The sequence below is a fragment of the Homalodisca vitripennis genome, chromosome 8 (assembly GCF_021130785.1).
Source record: "Homalodisca vitripennis isolate AUS2020 chromosome 8, UT_GWSS_2.1, whole genome shotgun sequence".
Classification (NCBI taxonomy): domain Eukaryota; kingdom Metazoa; phylum Arthropoda; class Insecta; order Hemiptera; family Cicadellidae; genus Homalodisca; species Homalodisca vitripennis.
Genome location: NC_060214.1, coordinates 44,304,652 through 44,328,464, shown reverse-complemented (window position 1 = coordinate 44,328,464; position 23,813 = coordinate 44,304,652). Strand labels below are relative to the sequence as shown.

Genomic DNA, 23,813 nt, shown 5'->3' with positions numbered 1-23,813 from the left:
ATACAATTTTAGCAAATTAGCAGACCCTTTGCATTTCAACATTTTTTAATTAACCCATTTAGGTTAGTACAGTAATATTAAGACGCTAATGAACTCATGGAAATGTGTTGTTTCGTAGTCTATGTTTTAAAACAGACCTATTCACGAATTGCAAATTTCTATAATAACAAACTGAAGTAGGCTACTAGTGCATACTATCGAAACAATTATCGATGTCCACTCTTTGGAGGATGTATCCTTGAAATTACATTTAATTACTTTACAAACTATATTTGATATAATTAAAACAATTCAACATAGCCTGTAATCAAGTTCATTACCTTGTAGGTATTACTTAACATTTCAATTCACATTTTAATAAGAACAACCTTTTTTCCAGAAATCAATGTTTACTTACTTAGCAGTAATAAATTACTATCCATCAATAAGTAATATTATTACTCGTGTGAGTAATAAGTATAAATGTACAGTACTGTCATGAGAAAGCAATTATCTAAATAATATGTATGTAAATAAATATGAAACAATGTGAATAGTGAGATAAAAAGTTACAGAATTTCCTTTTCCAAATTAAAGAGACCCTACTTCAATATAAATACTATATAAGAGAGAAAGACGAGTCATGTACATGGCGTGTCACATATTGTTTACTTACTGTATTTATGACATATTCTGTCCATACTGCCTCCACAGCTCTTTTCGCTCAGTGTGTTGTAAATAAAGGAACAAAATATATTTTATATAATCTATGAAATATTCCGTTTTAATATAAAACTATTTAAAGAATTACTTTATCTGCTATTAAAGTTATTATTATGTTGTTCAATAGTTATTATATGTTATTCAAGTCCATCAACGATCAGTTATACCTTTCTGAAAGGTTATAAAATAATGAGTTCATAGTAATTGATCAGTATTTCTCTATTTACTATACTATATTCTACAGAGTGTCCCTTAACTCTCAACCAAAACCTTCAGGTATTAATTCGTAACCAAAAGCAAACAAAAATATCATATTAAAACTGTTTAAAACTCAATAATTATCCAAATAGCCACCATTTTGTTGTTTTTCAATTAACAATTTTTAATTTGAGACCGGCATGTTGTAATAAGTAAAAAATATACATCTTCAATAGCTAAAGCTTTAATTATATAGACACAATTTAAATGTTTTAAAATCTTTATTTTTAAAATGTTAGCTTTCAAAAATCTTTAAACGTAAATTTAAAAGAATCATATGATAAAAAGGCACATTTATTATATTTGAGCGAGACAATTTAATTAAAGTTACCAAGTTTTTAAAAGCGTTTAATAAATAAGGGAGACAGTGCGCTTGTTTAAACACCGAGTATTAAACAATAACCACTGTCATTATGTGGCAGCACTGTTTGTGAGCCACAAGAATCAGCACTTTTAATTTTAGCCGCTCTAATCAGCTGTTTATAACATTGTATTATAACATTAAAAGTGACCATGTCTTGTTTTAAATAGTGTTTATTATGCTATTAAAAAATGTATCACACTCTAAGACCTGTTAATCGTTAGAAAATCACGTGTAAAGCCGCTGGTAACTAACTGCTAGTTTTGATAAACTGTGAAGTGAGCTAGACGAATGAATGAAGATTCACAGTGATAACATAAATGCGATTATTAATCTCTAATCCATAATTCATCTTTCAATTTTAAACGAATATATTCCGAGAAACAAATAACACTTAATTTTTCTCGTAAAACCATAATAATATTAAAAGTATTACTGGTACTACCTAAGAAATAAAAATTATACTCATTTTATTTTTAGAAATACAAAGTTTAATCAATTCCTACTTTGCTAAAGTTTAGCTTCTTGCGAGCTTGCTGTTATTTATTGCTAATAATAAGACTTTAACCGCGCTTCGTGTTTCTCTTGTGATTTGTTTTCTAAACCAATTTAACTTTTATCTAAGAATACGTGCTTTACTTCTAGTGTTTAATTTCCAAGCTTCTACTCTCGTTCTATACATTCAAAACATAACATTAATATCAGTAAACATATACTTTACATCAACCTACACCTCAGCAGGTATATTCAAAACCGTTTATTAATAAAACCACTGTAGTGACGCAAAGTTTACTAAAATTCTGCCTATATATATATATATATATATATATATATATATATATATATATATATATATATATATATATATATATATATATATATATATATATACATTTTTTATGAATATTTCTTCATATTTAGAGGCCAGTGGGGCAGAGCTCATGTAAATTAGTAGTTCTATTTTTTTATAGAATTTCATGGAATTTTACCTTATTGGCATCATTTCAGCTCTATCAAGTAATGAAAAGTGCCTCAATTTTAGCACAGTTTTATGTAATGTCTAGCAATAGTAATGTTAGCAAGTTTCTTCCAACTTTCTTTCTTTTCCCTCTTAAGTACAATATCGACTTTAAACTAAGTTGATGAAGACGTAGTGTCTTGAAATATATGACATAACTCAGAACCAGAAAACAGTGATATAATATGGATATTTTACATAATAAACACTCGTATATAGTCATAGTATTGTTTACATATAATTATAACAATGCCTTTAACCTGAGGGAATATCTTCTGTAATTAGATAACCATTAGATGTTTGTCACTGGTTATTGGAGTTTCTGTTAATATGCAAGGATTATCAGGCTCAAGTGAACTCGATTTGTGACTACTTATGTACAGAGGAAGAACAAGTTAACGTTACAATAATTATTGATTTCAAACCTAAGCCTGTGGCCTTAAATATACCTTTAGACTAAGCCACTACAAACTTTAATGTCTGAGAGCATAGAAACGGCTCTTCCATTCAGTTGAAGAAAACAGCTAATTTCTTAGATTTTGTGTATACATCATAACTTTCGAATGAGTTAACACAGGAAGTGTAAATTTTGTGTGAAGTTACACAACTACTGCCCTTATATCGAAATTGAAAGTGGTAAAATAACCTTGCTAACTACTATACATAAAATCAGTCAAAGCAGTATATTTAACCAAGCAAGTATTGTATGTCTATTACATGTGTTGATAAATACTGAATAATTTCATATTATTAACCTTTACAATATACTTTGTCATATTTGTTCGTTCTGTTTTTCTAGTTCACAACGCACTAACCCTTAAGACCAATGTAACTAGATTAACTTTTTAACAGACAACCTTTTTTACTTCAAATGGACCGATGTATACCATATTCCGTTCCGATGTAGATGCAATAGAGGTCGAGATTCACTCCCACTTTCAATGCCCTAGGTCACCTCATTCGACAGTTATCTTGCATGCCGTCAGAAATAAATCGGAATTTCCCGTCAACAGTTAGTACATTAAATCCAACTTTACTGTAGCTTTTAAACGTTGTTTTTGAACTAATAATTATCTATAAAATTATAAGCATTGCCCATCTGTAACTTCTGTAACTACAGTTTTGGTAACGGATGGTTTTGATTTTCAAACGTAAATGTTTACGTCTCACAGAAATTGATTGAGTCTTTATTTGCGGCAAACAAATCTGTTACTCTGCAATTCTCATTTGAATGGCTATGATTAAACTGACATTTGATTCTAAATTAAACAGTCGTGACTTATATAAGAAAGGAATTTATAGCCTAAAAGATACTTAAAAGTCTCTACAATGTTTCTTTCAATTATTATTAGTGTCTGAGGTCCAATTAATGAACCGTTAATCGTAATTTATTTTTAGAACAGTTTTACCCTTCTCACTGGGTATTTTCTAATCTAACGTTCTTTTAAATATTTGTATAAAAACAGACCGTAACAATAACTTTATCTTAAACAAATTAATTACTTACAAACATATTTACAAATGAGCTATACAACATACTGGTATTTACACAAATAATAGTGCAGGTAATCTACTAGAATAATGGTAGAATCCATGCCACTATAATCGATTACACTGTGTCATTACATACCACTAAACCCTCTACAACAACAATGTCCAGTCCCAGGTCGTCGGTCACCATCAATCAAGTTAATGTTGTCTAGACTACGGACGGTCAGTTAACGGCAAGAACCAAGGGACATGTGAGTACAACAACAATGTCCAGTCGCAGGTCGTCGGTCACCATCAATCAAGTTAATGTTGTCTAGACTACGGACGGTCAGTTTACGGCAAGAACCAAGGGACATGTGAGTACAACAACAATGTCCAGTCCCAGGTCGTCGGTCACCATCAATCAAGTTAATTTTGTCTAGACTACGGACGGTCAGTTTACGGCAAGAACCAAGGGAAATGTGAGTACCCAAACTAATAGCTATTCCCGTTCACGCCGTGGCACCACAACATAAACATCCGGCCCCGGATTTTTGGTCATCATCAAGTTACCCAGACTGATACCTATCCAGGGTGAACCTAGCTAGACCCTACTACCTACCCTGATAGCTAGTCCATGACCATGACATTACACGTCATTAGTCACTCTACATCATTAACTTCCGGCTCTAGACTGTTAGTTACCATCAATCAGTTTAGCGTGATCCAAATCTTTTCCTGTCTACCTACAAGATAGGAATAAACAAGTTCTCAGCCTGATAGCATGTCCTATGTCACGGTTTGGTGTCATCAGTAACACTATGACATTACACGTCATTATTCACACTACATCAATAACTCCCGGCTCTTGACTGTTAGTTACCATCAATCATGATAGCGTCATCTAAATCTTTTCCTGTCCACCTACACCATAGGAATAAACGATTTCCCAGCCTGATAGCTTGTCCTATGTCACAGTTTTATGTCATCAGTAACCATGCCATGACATGTCATTAGTCACATTACATCATTAACTCCCGGCCCTGCACTGTTAGTTACCATCAATCCGGAGAGCGTGATCCAAATCTGTTCCTGTCTACCTAAACCCTAGGAATAAACTAGTTCCAGTCTGATAGCTTGTCCTATGTCACAGTTTTATGTCATCAGTAACCATGTCATGACATGTCATTAGTCACATTACATTATTAACTCCCGGCCCTGCACTGTTAGTTACCATCAATCCGGAGAGCGTGATCCAAATCTGTTCCTGTCTACCTGCACCCTAGGAATAAACTTGTTCCAGTCTGATAGCTTGTCCTATGTCACAGTTTGGTGTCATAAGTAACAATATGACATTGCACGTCGTTAGTCACTCAACATCATTAACTCCCTGCCCTGCACTGTTAGTTACCATAAATCAGGATAGCGTGATCCAAATCTTTCTGTCTACCTACACTCTAAAATAAACTAGTTCCAGCCTAGAAACGATAGCTAGTCCTAGGTTACAGCTTGGTGTCATCAGTCACGCGTTATTATTTCACCTTTAATATCAGTATCAGACCTAAAATAATTTTTTTTCTGTGTACGCAATACGGTAGGGTGGACCCACACATTTTATAATTTTGAGAGAACCATAAGAGATACGATCTCCAGCTAGATGTCAAAATTCAGATTACAGCAAGGTTTCGTCACTTATATATGAAGATATGCATACATGGTTTTCTCAAACCACTTTAATCCTAGTGGCCGAAGGCTTTATTAATCCAGAAGCGTGTAGACTCCAGAACGATCAAGAGGGAAAATATACCTTGACTGGAAAACTCAAAATGTCACGATTTCCAAAACCATCTACAGGCACGAAGATTCCATAAGCATAAGCAAAGATCGCTTACTTACTATGCCAGAATCTTCAATAATCAAAAGACTATCATACGGTGAAAGGCCTCAGAAGTCGGAAGATAATACAGGCAAGGAGCTCCCAAAGTTCAGCATATTCTAGAGATAAGCCGAGACCACACACATAATAGAAACATTTATACCCTAGATGTCTCAGAGCTCAAAACTTACCTTATACAAGTTTACCGAGGCAAGAATTTTACACGTCAAAGGTCTACTGGCAAGAAGTTTTAAGAATTCGATTACAACCTGAATTATAGAACAGAGATAACATTACCTGCTCAATACAAACAACCATGCAAAACCTGTCCTATAGCCATTATTACATGGTAATAATGTACCTACAATCATAAGGTGCCCTAGCCACCTGTTTACCTCTTAACATAAATGTGTTAACACATATGTGTTTTCTGCGATTTTTCGTTGCTACCGTAGTTAGCCATAAGACAAGTGAAACGATTTTACATGACTTTTATGTAAATGAAGCTTAAAAAAGAAAATTACAAGTCTACGAGTTTAGGGTGGTTAGTTGGATGGTTAAAAATTCAAGTTTTAATATAATTATTTTTCTCTTAGGACAAGAATAAATAATAAATTGTACTTCTTTCGAAAAGGACCTTAGCGCTACTTCCGGATTGACAGGATATTTTGGATTGGGTAATGTTGGAGGTATTGATGCTTCCTGTCAAGATCCATGAGGAAGAATTTTGGGCATTTTGTCTCAGTAATGCCTTCTTGGAAGACGGGACAGTCTATGCTAAAACAACCCTTAATACTTAGGAAGCCCCATAACCTCCAACAGTGCAACAAGCTTATTTTCACCCTTTATATTATGCATCAGACAACTACCTGCTGCTTTCGCAGATGCATCACAATACAGTATAAATTGCTCTTTATAGTTGGGTATAGCTAACACTGGTGAATTAGTTATACATTGTTTCAATTTTTCAAAGTTTGCTTGGCACTCTTCAGTCCATACAAACTTGGTATTCTTTTTTATTAAATCATTTAGGCAGGCAGCATATTTTGTATACCCTGGTATGAACTTACTGAAATAACTTACCGCTCCTTTGAATCTACTCACTTCTTTTGCATTCTTCGGTGGCTCACAATCCGTTATGGCTTTTGTTCTGTCCTGGTCTATTTTTATTTCGTCCTTACTTATCAGGTGTCCTAGGAATTGTATATCCTTACACGCAAACTTCACCTTTGCAGGGTTGACAGTCAGGCCATGTTCTGAAAGTCTTTGTACCAGGTTTCTTAAATGTACCATATGTTCTTCGATATTTTTACTATAGATTACTAGGTCGTCTACAAAGTTCATTACATATTTATACTTCATACCATCAAGTACCTTATTTAAGTAGGAGCTCATTACACCAGAACCTAGGTGCAAACCATATGGAACTCTTTGGAATTCATAGGAAGCAAATGGAGTTACAAAACCTGTCAAGTGCTTACTTTCCTCACTGCTTTTTAATTGGTAAAAACTATTCGTTAGGTCCAATGTACTGTATACACTTGCACCTTGCAAATAATTATATGTTTCTTGCACATCACCTATCGGGTACTCAACTCTCCTCAATTTTGCATTTAACTTTGAGTAGTTTACAACCATTCTTGATTTATTAGTGCCTGTTTTATTTACCAAAAAATGTAGGACTAGCATAGTTTGATTCACTAGGCCTAATTATATCTTGTTTTAACAGGTCATTAATGATGCCTCTCAACTCATTTAATTTAGGTGGTGACATAGGATAGGGTCTCTCTCTAACTGGTTGTTTATCACTTACTTCCAGTGTCACTTCATAATCAATAGGATTACCTATTTTCGTTGTAAAGACTTCAGGAAAATCTTTTAATAATTTCTTTATACCTTCACTAGCTTGATGGCAACCAATTTTTATTTTTTTATTTACATTGCTATTGAGTATAGTGGAGTTTTCAAATAGCTCTATCCTATTTAGTGGCTTAAAATTAAAATAACAGCTGTCTTTGTTCAAGTCCAACACAAGACCTGTTTGTTTCATAAAGTCAGCTCCAAGTATAACATCCCATGCAAGGTTCTTGGATATTACAAATTTTATCTTCCAAGTGTACTCCTCTATTTTTATTACTATTTCAGACTCACCTGTCAACTCAATATTTGAGTTGTCCGCACTAGCACATTTTATTTCGGTGGCTTTGGACTTATTTACTAACTTCTTATGTAGTAATTGTTCATAGTGCTTCTCACTCATCAAGGTTAGACCGCTTCCAGAATCCACAAGTGCCTTACAACTATTATTTTTACCAAAACCCACCTTTACTACTGGTAGTGTGCTTAAATAGTTACTTCTTCTTAAAGTGTCTACTTTGTTTACCTTTAACTGGGGAGAGATCCGATTAGTTTGCTCCTCTCCCCGATTCACAAGTTTTTTGGCTTCTCAGGGCTCATTTTATTTATCTGGAATCTAGGAGCAACTTCCTTCTTGTTTTAAAACAATCCTTGGCATAGTGACCCATTTTACCGCATACATAACACTTCTTTGTTCCATTGTTGACATTTGAGGTTAAGGTTGGCTTTGAGGTTATGTTTACAAACCCTTTGTTTATGTACCGACTGTCGCCTGCTCTCCTGGGTTTGTTTTGGTTCCAGCTGTCAAAGTTTTTTGGACTGTCGCAAAATACTAATCTTGCTCGTACATTAGGAGTAATACCTACCTTTATAATGTCAACAATCTCCTTCTCGGTGTAGTCACACTGTAGAAGTTCAGCATTCTCATTAATGCTACTAATATAACTGCTTAACCTTTCGTTATATTTTTGAGATCTATGTACAAGATCCCTCTTCAAACTTTCCTTTTGTCCCATAGGCACAAAGAAATTCATCAGACTTTTATGAATCTCAACAATACTCTTGCCACTTACCTTGTATTCGAGTAACTTTTGGTACAATGGCCCATTAGCATACCCTATGCTAATATTTAACCTTTTCACTATCATTTAGTGGAGTTTCAGATACCAATTGATGCATAACCCGAAGGTAATCCATCAACTCAAATATATTTAAGCCGTTAGTCGGTTTAAACGCTTTTATGTATCTTTCAATTGGATTCTGCAGTTTAGCAAAACTAGCAGACATCCCACTAGCTACTTGCAGTGTAGGGACAGTCTCTACAGTAAACTTATCCATTGCTTTTTGGTTTAACTGCTCATTTAAGACTTCCTTTTCTACACTCAAGTTCAACAAACTTTAATGTACTGCTAATACATCCTCAGGTGTCAACTTATCTTTACTAACAAGTTTCTTAACTTCTTTTACTTTGTTTATTAAAGTTTCCAAAATAATTTTACTTTCTGAAGTAACCTTACAGATTTTATACACATTGTCTATTCTGGTTGAGTAGTGGTTAACCTTCACATTGCAACGCACTAACTCACTAACTCAACTTTACTTCTACTTTCATCATACTCACTTGCCTTAATATTTAATAAATCTACTTGATTCGAGATGTGACTAACTTCTGCTGGAAATGACAATATGTCTTTTAAATTAGCATAATTTCCTTTAAATTTTAAGTTTAGAAGGTCTTCCTAAGTTCGGCTACATTACCATCAGTACTGTCAATACCTCTAAACCTCAACTCATAAATTAACTCTTCCTTATTTATTAATTCTACGTGTACAGACTCCATGTTGTATAAATATAAAATAAAATCTAAACTTCTTAAAATAGAAATAAAATCTTCAAATAACAATTCACTTAATATACCAAGAGTCAATTGAGGTTAAGTTTATTGTTTACAAAACTTAGTAAACAATGAATATGGCGGAATAGTAGCTCTGACTACCTTTTCTTGTTATACCTACAGGAAAATACACGCAGGTAAAATTGTGCACCACAATTCTTTGTAGTCGTGTTCTTACACGAAAATCGAACACGTTCAGTCCTTCACAAAATTAAATAAAATCAAAGTTCTAGTTTTTCTTCACTTTAAAACTAGTTTGCACTTTAAAACTAGTCAGCAGTTTAAAACTAGTTAGCAGATTGGCGCAATTTTTATGTACCGTTTTACTGGCACACGTGAGGGGTTAGCTTTGAAATTTTAAAATAAACTTTTGTGAAGGTTTAAAAATAAACGTAAATCTTCTGAAATAAATAAAGTTCGAACTGAAATAAAACTTCTTCTTAAAAATAATAACTGGAATTAAAATAAAAATAAAAACGTCTTGATAACTTTTAAATTCAAACGTGTAATATATTCTTCACTTCCAAAATGTACAAAGTTCTTACAGCTTGTCTTTTATTCAATTTTCAAAATTCAAAAATTCACACTTTAATGTGATCTGGAAATTCTTCCCTTTCATTTATCTTCAAAATTCAATTATATTTGTTACTAATTTTCTTTACTTTACGTTAAAAGTATTCTTCAGTGTTAGAGATTTAAAATAGAAAAATTCTTCAGTGTTAAAGATTTTATAAATGAAAAATAATAAAATTGCTGAAAGCATCTGTAACAACCACAAAACTCTTTTAGTATTTTTACATAAAATATTATATACATGTGCTCACTGCACCAACAAGTTTTATATTGCACAGATCAAAAGGACAAGTTCTTAAATTCCCATTAAATTTAATTTTTACAATATTTCTTTCCTCAAAATTATTCCAAAATAAATAAGAATGTATATTGACTGGACTCTAGTTAAAAGGTTTACTTACCCGCAGGTTCGATGACAATTAGCAAAAAGATTTACTCTAAGCACTTTTTTAATACTCGTTACAATCACTTCCGATTAACTGAGATGGAGGTACGGCACGTCTACCTCACCCCACCTCTCAATTTTGTTATCAGACACTGCTATCTGCGATGCGCGCCACGCCGATAGCAGCCTCTTTTGTACAGTCTAGACCTTATCATTCATCTGGGCCTACGCCTTCCACCGGTAATCCAGTTACCCCAGAATTATTATTTAATACAATCGGTACAACATCATACAGAAAGTATTCCTAAAAAAACGTTTCTTTATGTCCCGAGTGGAAGCATATACAGGATGGGTAATTTTCGAGAAAGAGGCCGCCTCCTGTTGATATCCATCAGAAGGAAGAGCGGGCAGTATATTTCAGTCCTGGAAAGAAGGGGTGACCGGTTCTGTATCATCATCACTAGTCATTAGTGGGTACAAGGAGCACGACTTAGTGTCAAGGTACATAACAAATGTATTTAACACTTATGGATCCTACCAACTCAGCATCGGTAGTATATTAAACCTGTGGATTTACCCTTGCAATAACTTGATATTTGTGGTTAGAGATGTAACACACCTGCACATTCATTGTGCTAACCTGATTTAATATAAGACTTCAGTTTTGCTTTACCATTCAGAATTGGACCCTCCTACCAAAAAATATGTTTAGAACATGTCACAAAATACAACGTCACGTTAATACTACATAATATAACCAATCTTTTGTTATTCATCCTATACAATACGGAAGTTTATAATATATCTTCGGAAGTTAATCCCTATTGAAATAAAGGTCTTTCCAGTCAGAAACGGTTTTTACTTAGAGCTTTGCTAAATGATGCTTTTTAAACTTCATTGTCGACAAAATACATTGTATTTTCTTAATGGCAAAAAACTGCTTAATCCAGTAACTTTTCCTTCCTAATTTGAACTTAAATCCGAGACAATAAACTCTTTTTTAAGGAGAACGTCAGGATATAACAAAGTCGATAGCAAAGTACCGAATATTCTCTTTTTAAATTTCGATTCATACTTTAAAGAATTATTATAGATATAAATAAAATACACATAAAATATCAGTCTTAAATAGATAACATAAACGTATAAGGGTGGTTTTCCTTTTCTACATTATGAGCAGTTTGCAAATTTTGGATTATTATTTCTTTCAAACCTTGAAGTTAGTCTTTTGTTAATGAGGAATCTATTCTCAGTGTAATATTTTTTTAATAAAAACAAATAACTACAATTGTATCACTTAAATTAAAGTATATACAGGACGCTACCCCTATTGTGAACTACTAAAAATGTATGTGCTATGGCTAAACAATTTGACTCGACTCAAGTCCTCATAAGGTTTTCTCCTGAATCGTTGTGGGATTCAGGCAGAAAGAGTAAAATACATTAATTTAAAATTTTACTTATATTAACTTTTTAAGAGATGAAAAGGCTGTGGATCTTATGACTTAAAGCCACAAACCAATATCTCCAAGACCATTATGATTACCACAATGTAATGCCAATTATAATGTCATTGCGGTATGCGGTTTGCAGCTACTGGCCACCTAGTACATGAGGATCGTCTAGACACATCTAATTGTATATCAATCGATATTCCATCGATGTACCAGCAATGGTCATCTTCCCAATTTTCTCTAATTTCTTAAAACTTTCTTATATATATATATATATATATATATATATATATATATATATATATATATATATATATATATATATATATATATATATAACTTTTCAATAAAGTTATTTACTAAAATAAATAAAAATAGTGTCAGATGTGATTCTGAGGAATAAATGATGAGGAATTGGTGTGAATAAAGGTAAAGTATCATCTCTTATATTTTTTACAATACAATAAACACGATTAATTCTCCTGGATTAGTATCACTTTGTTTTCTTCTTTTTGGTAAGCCAACTTCTCAGTCTTTCATTGTTACTTTTTTAGTTTTATAGTACAAGTACGATATATAAATATATTTTACACTAAAATATATGTATAAACCCGACTTTTGCCTACAAGTATTGTTTATTAGATATTTCAAAATTTACTAACTACTTAAGCATCTCCAAATCTGGAAAATGTTTAAGCACACTTTTTAGATGGAATACTCTTATGAGTTATATTTCGCCATTATTAACTTTGCAAGAACGTAATTATGCTAAGAGTCAACATCGTTTTGACTGATTAAAATTAGAAGAAGTGTACTATCAGCATTCAGACAAGCTTGAATGTCGCCTTTTTTGACTTCATATCTTTATGATTTGTGGAGATGTGCACACAAGATATTGGGATTCATCGCAATGTCACTCGTGGAATTATGAATCCTGCCGTTTTAAAATACTCTTTTTATCCTTTGCCTGTCACATTCTGCAGTAAGAAGCCCTGTTTTGTCTGATTGATATACTTGAAGCTATATAGAAGAATCTGTTAAGGCTAATGGAGATGCTTCAGGGACTGTGATTAAGAAAGGTGACACTTACTGAACTTCTTAAGCTTCTTCATCCGGATGTTCAAGTCACGCGTGAAGTCAGCGATGTCTTATTTCATCCCAAATTGACGAAAAACTTGTTCGAATGTCCAACAATCCTCTCCCAATTAGATTTCCTTACTCCATCTATAACTCGGTCACTTTATTTGTTCGGCAAGCGTCACAACTCTCGTGGTGACTTCTATGGTTTACTTGCGGGAATTATGAGGCTGGGGAACAATTTTGTAATCGGCATTCAAAGTAATGAAGCTTCAAAGGCCCATAAAATTAAGTGCAACATGAGCTATGTTTCATTTAAACGTTTTGAAAATTAACTGAATTGCCTAATAATGTCATTTGGGAATACGTGAAAGATTTTAAAATAATTTCCTATGGCTCCTTAGGGTCGGAAATATAGTGTACAGGTGAAACACTCATTCCATTTTACTTCGTTAGGCTGATAGTATATAAGAACCATAATGCCTGATTAGGCTCGTACAATAATTCAACTCATTAAAATCGAAATGTAAAATACATTTTTAGGTACGACTTAGTTTCAGAATTCACTTCATAGGAACACTGTAATTGCATTAGTACTGTTTCATCATGTAAAGGGATAGTTGAATTTAAGATTCCTAATTAAGTTTAGTTTATTTATGTGCGCATATATATGCTGTACAATGTCCCATTAGGATTAAATTGGGTTTGGTAATAGGATGAAATTAACTGAGCCCTTTAAAGGTTCTGGTCAAACAATCATGCAAATGTGTTTACTAAATTGCGTTTGAATTTAACAGCAGATTAACAAATAAATTTGTTTTGCAAAATTTTGTATTAACTACTATTTTAGGTTGATATACAAAAAATAATTTTTAACAAGTATTTCTTGTGTAATATATAATACTCAACACTAAAATAAAAATAATGCTAACATATTATCTGGTAGAGTGGGCATACTATAAAACAGTGAGAATCTTGTACAGATAAATGACACCTAAAATTTATCTTTTAAACACCGTTAGATGTAACCGGTTCATGTTCGGATGTATGTCAGTGCATGTCAGGCTCCCTACGATCCAATTATCCAAGGAATCTTCTTTGAACGGAAATCACTCTGTCAAAGAAACCTAACTGATAAGGAAACCAAATAGCTTATCGGGACTAAAGTATTTGAGCTAAGACCATGTCTAGAAGTTCTCATTATGATACCATTTATAATTTGAATTTTCTAATATTATTTATTTAGCGTATAAATATAAGGTATTCATTGTCCAGAAATCCATTCGAATTTTTTTAAACTACTAAGTTATCTTTCGGCGTTATAATGGTAAATAAAAAATATACGAAATCTATTATAGAACTAATATTGCAAATAAAATTACAATAAATTAGAACAAATATTTCAAAAATTTCGTCCTGAGCTGTTGACTCCTGGAAATCTTCTTACGTTTTAAAGAATTTCATAATTACAAATTGAGCTTTGCAACGTATACTATTCAGGAAAAATGAAGAACTTCATGAGAAAGATTTGGATAAACAAATTTAAATAACTATGCCACCACAACAAATATTTTATTTAGTGGTTAAGTTGTTAAGTTGGCTTAAGTTAGTTTGTTAAGTTGGTTTATTGAGGTCTATTTAACGATAGCGTATGCTAAATAATGATTGTTGTACAACCTATAACAGATAATTACGTCTGCGTGTTTTGGGGATAAACTATTCATCCTATTTTAAATTTTGTTATTGGCGATGGATGAACGGATATTTGAAAGGATAATGGTACTTCGGACATCTGCCGTCGTGCTAAGGGTTGCAATAGTCACACATTACGTTTTGAGGATTAAAATATACCCTATACCAGATACACCCTATGTCCCTTATGCCATATAACGTAATACGGGAACTAACAAAAAATTAAATATACAAAGAATGACATAAAAAATGTGTATATTAACCATATACATTGTTTTTTTTTCACATAATAAAGAGGATGGATTTAAATCTACAAAATACTTAGCGTTCTGTTATTGAAACATAACTATAAAAATGTGCAAAAATCCATTGTTCTAATTAAGATTTCATATTAGTATATTAATGAATGTCTTACTCGGGGAAACAAATAATAAATGTTAGGTGTTCCTTATCTGAACACTCGGTTTCAGTATAATTTATATATTTTTATTGAAATTAATAAATTATTGACCTATTTGTATAATTCTGATATTTAAGGTAGAATATCATGATATAAAAGTTTTTATAACTAGGTAAAGAAAACAAACATAATGAAAATAAAATTTTACTGTTTGTCGGAAGAGCAAAACGTATTAACAATTATCAAAAAATAAAAATAGTGTTTGGCATATAATCTTTTGGGTTCTTTTCTAGTTTTGAAGCTCTGAACATGTGAACTTATACATTGCTTACGACTCATTTTATTATTTTATCAACCATAGTTTAACTGACAGCTATCCCTCAATTTTCAACCCCGTGCTTTGAAAGTCCTTTTAAATATGACTTATGTTATGAAGATCATTCCCTCTTAACCTAAAATGGTCATATAAACCTTTATCATAAACCTTACGTGATAGCACACAGGACATAAGGTGATACAAGAAACCTTATGTTACAATTGGCATAGAGCCTAGATTCGATCCATTTTCTTTGCATCGTTCAACAAAAACTTGGCTTTTAACAGAATTTATGTTTTTCGCGAGAAAGATGTCTTAATATAAACTCCGTCTTTTCAAATATAATAGGTAAATCATTATGTTTTGTGCTATAAGTACTTTTTATACATATATTTCACATGTTTTTATTCTTACCGTTCAATTGTATGTTGAATTAAACTTTCTCTCTCTCTCTCTCTCTCTCTCTCTCTCTCTCTCTCTCTCTCTCTCTCTCTCTCTCTCTCTCTCTCTCTCTCTCTCTCTCTCTCTCTCTCTCTCTCTCTCTCTCTCTCTCTCTCTCTCTCTCTCTCTCTCTCTCTCTCTCTCTCTCTCTCTCTCTCTCTCTCTCTCTCTCTCTCTCTCTCTCTCTTTCTCTCTCTCTTTCTCTCTGACTCTTCACTCGATTTTTTCAGATATACATTTTATAGATATATACATAATGTATTAATGATTGGTAAGAACAAATATAAAACTAATTTTCAATTGGAATTCATAAACTACGTTTTATTGCTACGCAATATTAATATTATCTATGCAAATCAAAGTTTGACAGAGTAAAAACAGTAATTTAGTAACTTTTGGTAAATAATTATTACATTAAGTAGCTATAGTGGGAAGGATTAATGCAAGGTGAATGGAATGTTGAATTAGGAGCGTTAGGTGAACTGGAGCTAAACTCCAACACCTTAATTATAAGTATTTATATATTATAAGTAGTTTTAAACAATAACACATTATAAATATATATATATATATATATATATATATATATATATATATATATAATTAATTTAGTAATATACATTCTTACGCTGTACACTTTAAAATTGTACATGTGAGTATACTTAAATATATGTTGGTCCTTGTTTTATTTTAGATTCCATCCAACTAATTTTGCCAATAACAGATAAATAAAAACACTAACAACTTGTAACAAACATAATTGTGGGACGGTTATGACAAGTTCAGTAAAGTTTAGGGTAACCAAGAGATGCTTCAAGCAATGTACAATACCACGCGGCTTGTTGAATGCAAAGCACTCATTTGCTGTAAGAATAACTAAAATACGTGGCCGGAAGTTGTATCTGGGGAGTCGTAAAAACAAGGAAGTGGGAAGCAAGAGATAGCGTCTTATGTACAGCAAGACAAAGCATACGCGTTTATATGCCAATCTTAAACAAATATTGTTTTTCGAGGTATCTTTTTAACTCGTCCTTCCCTCCCCTTACGTGATTTTATAACGGAATTATAGATTTAGTAATTGAAAGCTATTTGAGGAAACAAGAGTCGGCAGTATTGAAACGGAACTGAATTTTCCCCTACAAGAATAAAGGTAAACCTGATCTTTTACGGCATTATTGTAGTGTTATGATATACCCTTACCTCATTTAAAGATATATGTAATAGTTTTAATACGCTTCTTAACGTTTTTGTTTTTTTAGTGTATAAATTTTAAATACTTAGAAAAAGGAAAAATAAATTGCATGCTTACTTATATATGTGTTTAAGATTAGACATATACCATAATTCTACGGCTAAAAATAAAAGTAGTAAAACGGCATGAAGTTTAAGATTGTTGCTATGGGCGTACAATCAACATTACCGGTAGTATATCCAAATCTTAAAGTAGATGTAGACCAAGATATTGAATATGACTCATTATTATCTTTTAGACTGTTCATGAAATAGAGCAACGTTTCATAAAAACAATAATTTCAGTTATCAATTGTTTTAATGTATTAGTTACGAAGGTGGTGAAATTGTGTGAGCTGAGGTCCAGGGAATCATTTCAGTGATTTTCAGTTCTGAGATTTGACGCTAGGGTTGTGCCACGTAAGTTGCATTGTTATCGTTCAAATATTTTCTAGCTGTCCTATCACTCCACATATAGCAGCCCGACTGCTTAATTTTGCAGTGCCTCAATTTATAGCATTGGATGGGTTATCTCTTGTGCAACTATTACAAATATATTTTTGTATGTTTTTCAAAATGACATTTGAGTACAAAAAAGTGTATATTAATTCACTTTAGTATTATGAAAAGGAATAAAAAAGTAAAAACAATTATAATTTATAATAAATTACTAAAATTATTTATAAAAAAATAAACTAGAACATTTTGAAAGTTATTTACGCTGCAATTATATTTGATTTTTCTAACGTACCTTGTATTTTTATTTGAGAAACCGGTACATACTTTTACTTGTCATAGGGAGAAGACTTTCTTAGGCGTTAACTAACTTGACTGATGTCCCAAACAAGCTTTTCACAGGTAATGTTGTGTTGGGCGGAGTTGCGGAACCAAGCAGGCTTGATTGCATTTCGTGGTCGGCCATGTTTGTGACGTCACACATAACAATTACGTGGTTTGTTCATCCTAAAATCCCTAAACACTGCTTCAATACAGAAGCCTTAAAATATTTTATTACGGATATTTTACCGATATAGTGCAGTGAATTGTAAAATTAATATTGTTTGAGTTTCAAAATTAAGCATTAGGAAGTAAAGTGAGTTCAATATTGACAAGAGCACGATATATACTATTTTTTTCCTCTTTTATTAGAAAATGAATACCACTGTTTGGAATGTTGCTATTACATTTTAACAATAACAGTTTGGCTTCTTTATTATATATATATATATATATATATATATATATATATATATATATATATATATATATATATACATTATTGTACCCATACTAAAGTGATTGAAAAACTTTGAAATATTTTACTTTTATATTAATGTGAGAAAATCCTTAAATGCGTTTAACAAAGAATAACTAAATTTATATTAGTTTACATCTTTGGTATAATTTAATAAAAAAATAATTTAAATTTTAAACTAGGGTACTTTTGCTATGAATAACATTTTCCCTATTTTTCATGATATTCCCAAAGAATTGTAGTAAAAGATGGTACTTCCATTTTTATTTCGTTAAATTTGTAATATACAACTATAAACGTTACATTACGATTGCCTATATACATAAAGTACTCTAATTACAAATATAACATTTCTTTAATATATAAACAGGATGAAATCAAAAATATCAAATAATTTTAACATAAAAAAGAAATAAATATCAAATTAAATACAAACAAAAATGTTTAAAGCTCCATCAAAAACATTAAAAAAGCCTAACCAAGTATAAAAGCCCCTATAGTCAGTTGATCCGGCAAAGAAACTCTAAGAAACAGCCAAAAATCAGGTGCTATTTCAGCCGTCTTTTGAACGCTACTTTTTCTTAAACCATTTTAGGTCCCGTGGTACCTTTCAGAAGGATTTAGCGCCTAAATTGTGTGAAAACCGGCAGATTGGAGTAAAATATTTTGTAAAAATCGCCTCTAAAAATATATTTAAAAATGAAAATATATAATATAATAAACTGTACTTTTAACCCTTTATTGGATGCACATTCTAAAGTAAAATCTCAAAGAATAGGACCTGGAAATGGGCATGATAAGTTTATAAATAAATTTTTTTACAAACCAATATCTTGCTTTAGATATTGCAGCGTTACACCGAAAATAAAATAATCTAATTACCTACGGATAACCAGTGTCAGGTTGAGATTTCCGTTTAGAAATTCTGATACATGCTAATGGCTATTTTACATACCAACACTGCTGAAGTGGCAGACTACACCGACTACTACCGACTACAACATGTTGTATACGCAGCTAGTTTATTACGTTCTTCACCGCAATTTTAATTAACGCGCGTTTCAGTGTGGAATTTCTATTCCATAAGATATTAATTAATTACAAGAACTTCTAAACTGTAGAGATTTTACTATTCTGAATTATTGTTCTAATGATATAAATTTTTTATTAATATATGAAGTGTGAAGAAGATAAAAATTTAATTCAAATATCCACGGCACCCTGTTTTATTGCTCCTGGATGAAATTCAGTAAACGTTTTCTCAGTAGGCTTTTTGCCGAAACTGCCACCTTGAATTAGGGTTATTTCAACAACATGTTATCGCTGAAATACTGCCAGCCCGTTAATAGAAAGGAGTACCTACTCCAAAGGTACAAAAGAGGAATGAAATTGTAAAAATGCCAAAAGTAGCTAAAGTAGAAATGAACCAATAAAAAACATATAAGAAATCGTTAGCCAATCGAAATCACCCCGGTGAGCATATTCCGCATGCATTTCCGAAATTGATGATGGGATATTTATGAACTAGGATCCAATAATAGTATCGTGTGAAAGGGGTCATTTGCCAAAGTTAACGGAATATCCCTAAGGTCTAGCTTAAGACTAGTTCTAAATACTAGTGAAAATATGTATTTTTTGTGTTGTCGCATTTGTAAATAGTTTTATAACCAGTGCACTCAAATGTTTTGAAAAATGAGTTGGTACAAAACATTGTGTAAGAGAATTAAAGTTTAACAATTTTTTGCTGAACAAACCGGCAATTTTTTGAAGTTAAATAAAAGATTTTAATCAGAAATTCCATATCTTATTATAAAAATTAAATTAATGAGTCATTGATCTTTATAAAGGATTTTTCTTTGATACAATGGTAAAGTTAAACTATTATTAAATTCAAAACCAATATTATTTGTATATAAAGTAACCATAATTAAAAATTAAATTTAAGTTAAGAATGTATCGCTTTATTGAACAGTAATGTTTTATTTTTATTTAATATAAAGAACAAAATCCGTCTGTAATTTCATATACAGCAGTGTTAATTTTTATATATAAATTTGTTTTTAAAATTTTAATTTCGCCATCATTAATTAGTTATTAAAAAAAATATTTTTAAATTAAGAACAATTCTTTTCAGTTAACTTCTGAGTAAAGTGTATCACCACAATTTAAGATTTTATGAAAAATTCTAACTTACATATAAATTATTATTTTACTGTTTTTAAGCTATTCCCTAAAGCAAACGACTGAACCAGCCTTAGCTAGTATCATGTATGCTGCCTAAGCACAAGTTACGTAATCTAGTATTTATGGAGCGATGTTGATTTTCAATAAAATATAGCACCTGTTTGTAGGATTTATGAGGATTAGGCTAAAATCCAAGGATTCATTTACACTTTATAAACACAGCCAGATTTTTCTTGAAACCGATAAAGTAATTGTTCCTAGTTGACACGAAGCGCCTATAACTTTAATGTTAATGTTAGGAATATTTTCTTCCAAAGTACTGGATATATACTCGTATAATAAAAATTTCAATGAAATATGAAAATATCTTTGTTGTAGATATGCTGAGTTTGTATATACAAAAGGTATGGATCAACTCTAATCAGGAACAATATGCAATTAAAGTGCAATGGTTGTCGCCGGTTGAAACAAGAACTTGATTGCATTCTGCGGCTCAAGCCTGTATAAGCAATACCCTGCATATTCAGGTGGGTGTTTTCTGTAGCCGCAGTAACCACCTTATTATGGCGTAGGCTTGGATTGTGTGCGTAGATACATGCTTTGGAAGTATGTATATTACATTATGACATACGCTGACATCGATTATCGATCTGAGGTAAAAAGAACGATTTTGACCATCACATGGACATATGCATTGCATATCTCTCTCTCTCTCTCTCTCTCTCTCTCTCTCTCTCTCTCTCTCTCTCTCTCTCTCTCTCTCTCTCTCTCTCTCTTTCTCTCTCTCTTTCTCTCTCTCTATCTCTCTCAGTTCAGTTGTGGCCCGAACGCCGTCGAGTGAACATCGCGCTGTGTGCTACTCTGGTGCTCTGGTTCTGTTTATGTTGTTTAAGTACCTTTTTCCGGAACGATAGTTTAATCCTACTTTCGTTATGAAGTGTAGAAAGTGTAACTGTTTTATTGAAGCCCAAAGTAAAAAAACTGCAATGTATTGAGTGTAGCAGTTTTATCGATTTGAAATGTGTAGGTAATCTTACAGATTCAGATTATGAGTATATTGTTTCTTCTCAAGTCAATTGGAAGTGCAATATGTGTGATCGTAAGAAACATGCAAGGGGTGATACTACGCCCGTTACACCAACAGGTGAGAAATTATCTGTGTTCTTAAAATGAGGGGAATCGGAAGCTGACTCAGATTCGAGCACAACTCTTGTGTCTGGAGTGACTAAGAAAACAGTATGACGAACATGCAAGAAGGGGTTTTCCTATAATGCCTACCGAGCAATTTGTTGTCAGTGTGCTGAAAGGTTTCATTTTAAATGTTTGAACATGAAAAAGGAAGAGTTTAAAGATAGAGGATTCTTGGTTATGTCCTGTTTGTGTTGTGTCATCTGGTGGCAGTGCGGTAGATAAGCCCGGTGCCGAGATAACGTCTAATATTGGACTTGTCGATATACTAAATTAAATGAAATCATTCAGGCTGGAGATTAAGGAAACTAATAAGGAATTTCGAAACCAGCTAGAAAAATATTCCGAGTGGATTGTAGATAATGGTAAAAAAATTGAGGAGGTTGGAAATAAAATTGAGAAGGCAATTGAGGACATAGGGTTTCTTCGTCAGGAAAACGCTAATTTAAAGAAGAAAGTTAATGATCTTTCTAGTAAAGTAAATGCATTGGAACAGTCGAGCAAGGACAATATTGTCGAGATTAGTGGGGTACCTCACAAGGAGAAGGAGGATATTTTGAATATCATCGGTAAGATATCGGATGCAATTGGCTTTGTTTTTAAGGAGGATAGTGTTGACAATTGCTATCGATACAAATCAGTTGATTGGTCAAGACCTGGAATTATTGTTGTCCGTTTCGTCCGAAAACTGGACAAAGAAGCATTTATGAACAAGAGGCGTGTGAAGAGGAATTTAAACTCGAGAGACATTGGTTTCATGGATGGAAACGCATCGGTGATTTATTTCAATGAGAGTTTGACGCAGGAGAAAAGAAAACTACTGAATATGGCTTGGGCTATTAAGAGAGAAAAACAGTATACATATTTGTGGGTAAGGAACGGACGCATCTTCATGAGGAAAAATCAACGTGACCGTTTTGATACAATTGACAGCATTGAGGATGTCAACAAACTGGCCTGAGGATGCGCAGTCAACGAAGATGTATGGTTTCGATCTATTATTAGCTACGGAAGTAATATAAGGTTAAGTCTACATATCTCACTGAAAGTCTCTATTTGTATTTTTATTGTAAAAGTGTTTGATAATTGCCAATTAATTGTTAAATATTAATGTGTTACTTTCTTGGCGTTTAAATGTTATTAGTGGTGTTCTTGATTGGCTTATTGTTAATACTTGTTGTACATTCCATTTGGTTATTTGTATACATATACAGGGTGAGTTTTTTAAAGTTATCCAATAGCTAACTTTTTAATTACATGACTTAGCACCACACTTTAAATTTGGAACTTGCTCAATTTTAAGTTTTAATCAGGAATACACTTTCAAATTTTTTGAAGATGGCCGCCATTTTCCAATATGGTGGCCAACTTTAAAATCTTTTATGGAACACCCTGTATTTTATGTTGTTTTAAGTTTTTACTCTGATGGCCTCCAATGATAAGTTTAATCATTCTCAACATGTTGCGATTGATAATGGTCAAAGACGAGGTAATTTAATTAGGGGTTTAAAAGTAGCACACGTTAACGTAGAAAACCTTAGAGTTCATCGTGAAAGTTTTATTACATATTTTCAGAATGGTTTATATTATGATATTATAGGGGTAACGGAAAGCTTCTTGAAACCAGAAATATTGTCTCAGCCATATCAGTTAGAAGGTTATTCTCTCATCAGACATGATAGAGAGAAAAAGGGGGAGGAGGTGTTGTAGTATATCTAAGAAATTTTTTCAATTACAAAGTGCTTGCCCTCTCTCAGGCGATTTACTGTAAAAAAACCGGAGTTTATTGTTTTAGAAGTGGGTTCAGGCTGGAAGCTTTTGTTATGTATTGTTTATCGTCCACCAAAAGGGGGCTTTCTTGTAGAAATGTTTGATGTTTTATCTAATGTGTTACCAATTTATGATAATGTTTTAATTTTAGGTGATTTTAATATTGATTTAAGTAGTGACAAGGTGTTTTATGTTCTTGGGTTATGTTAATGACTTGAGCCTACATTTGTTGCCACTACAGACAACGTATCATTTACCAACATCGGACACGTTACTAGATTTAATTCTGTGTAATGATTTGTCTAAAGTTATTGATTATGGTCAATCGTCTGTGTCAGGGATTTCATATCATGACTTAATATATGTAAAATTACAGTAAACTTAAAATTTAAGCGAGGAAATGAAAAAAGCT

The 23,813-nt window shown here is 32.3% G+C and overlaps 1 protein-coding gene across 1 annotated transcript; it reads left to right on the top strand.

Moving 5' to 3' along the window:
* The first annotated feature begins 21,908 nt into the window (after positions 1–21,908).
* LOC124368131 lies at positions 21,909–22,592 on the top strand. Its single transcript, XM_046825406.1, has one exon. It carries the CDS (start codon positions 21,909–21,911, stop codon positions 22,590–22,592), a length of 684 nt encoding a protein of 227 aa, XP_046681362.1.
* Positions 22,593–23,813: the final 1,221 nt, after the last annotated feature.

Bases quoted from the DNA above. Each gene is read 5' to 3' on its own strand.
- LOC124368131 (XM_046825406.1), top strand. From the start codon at position 21,909: ATGAAATCATTCAGGCTGGAGATTAAGGAAACTAATAAGGAATTTCGA.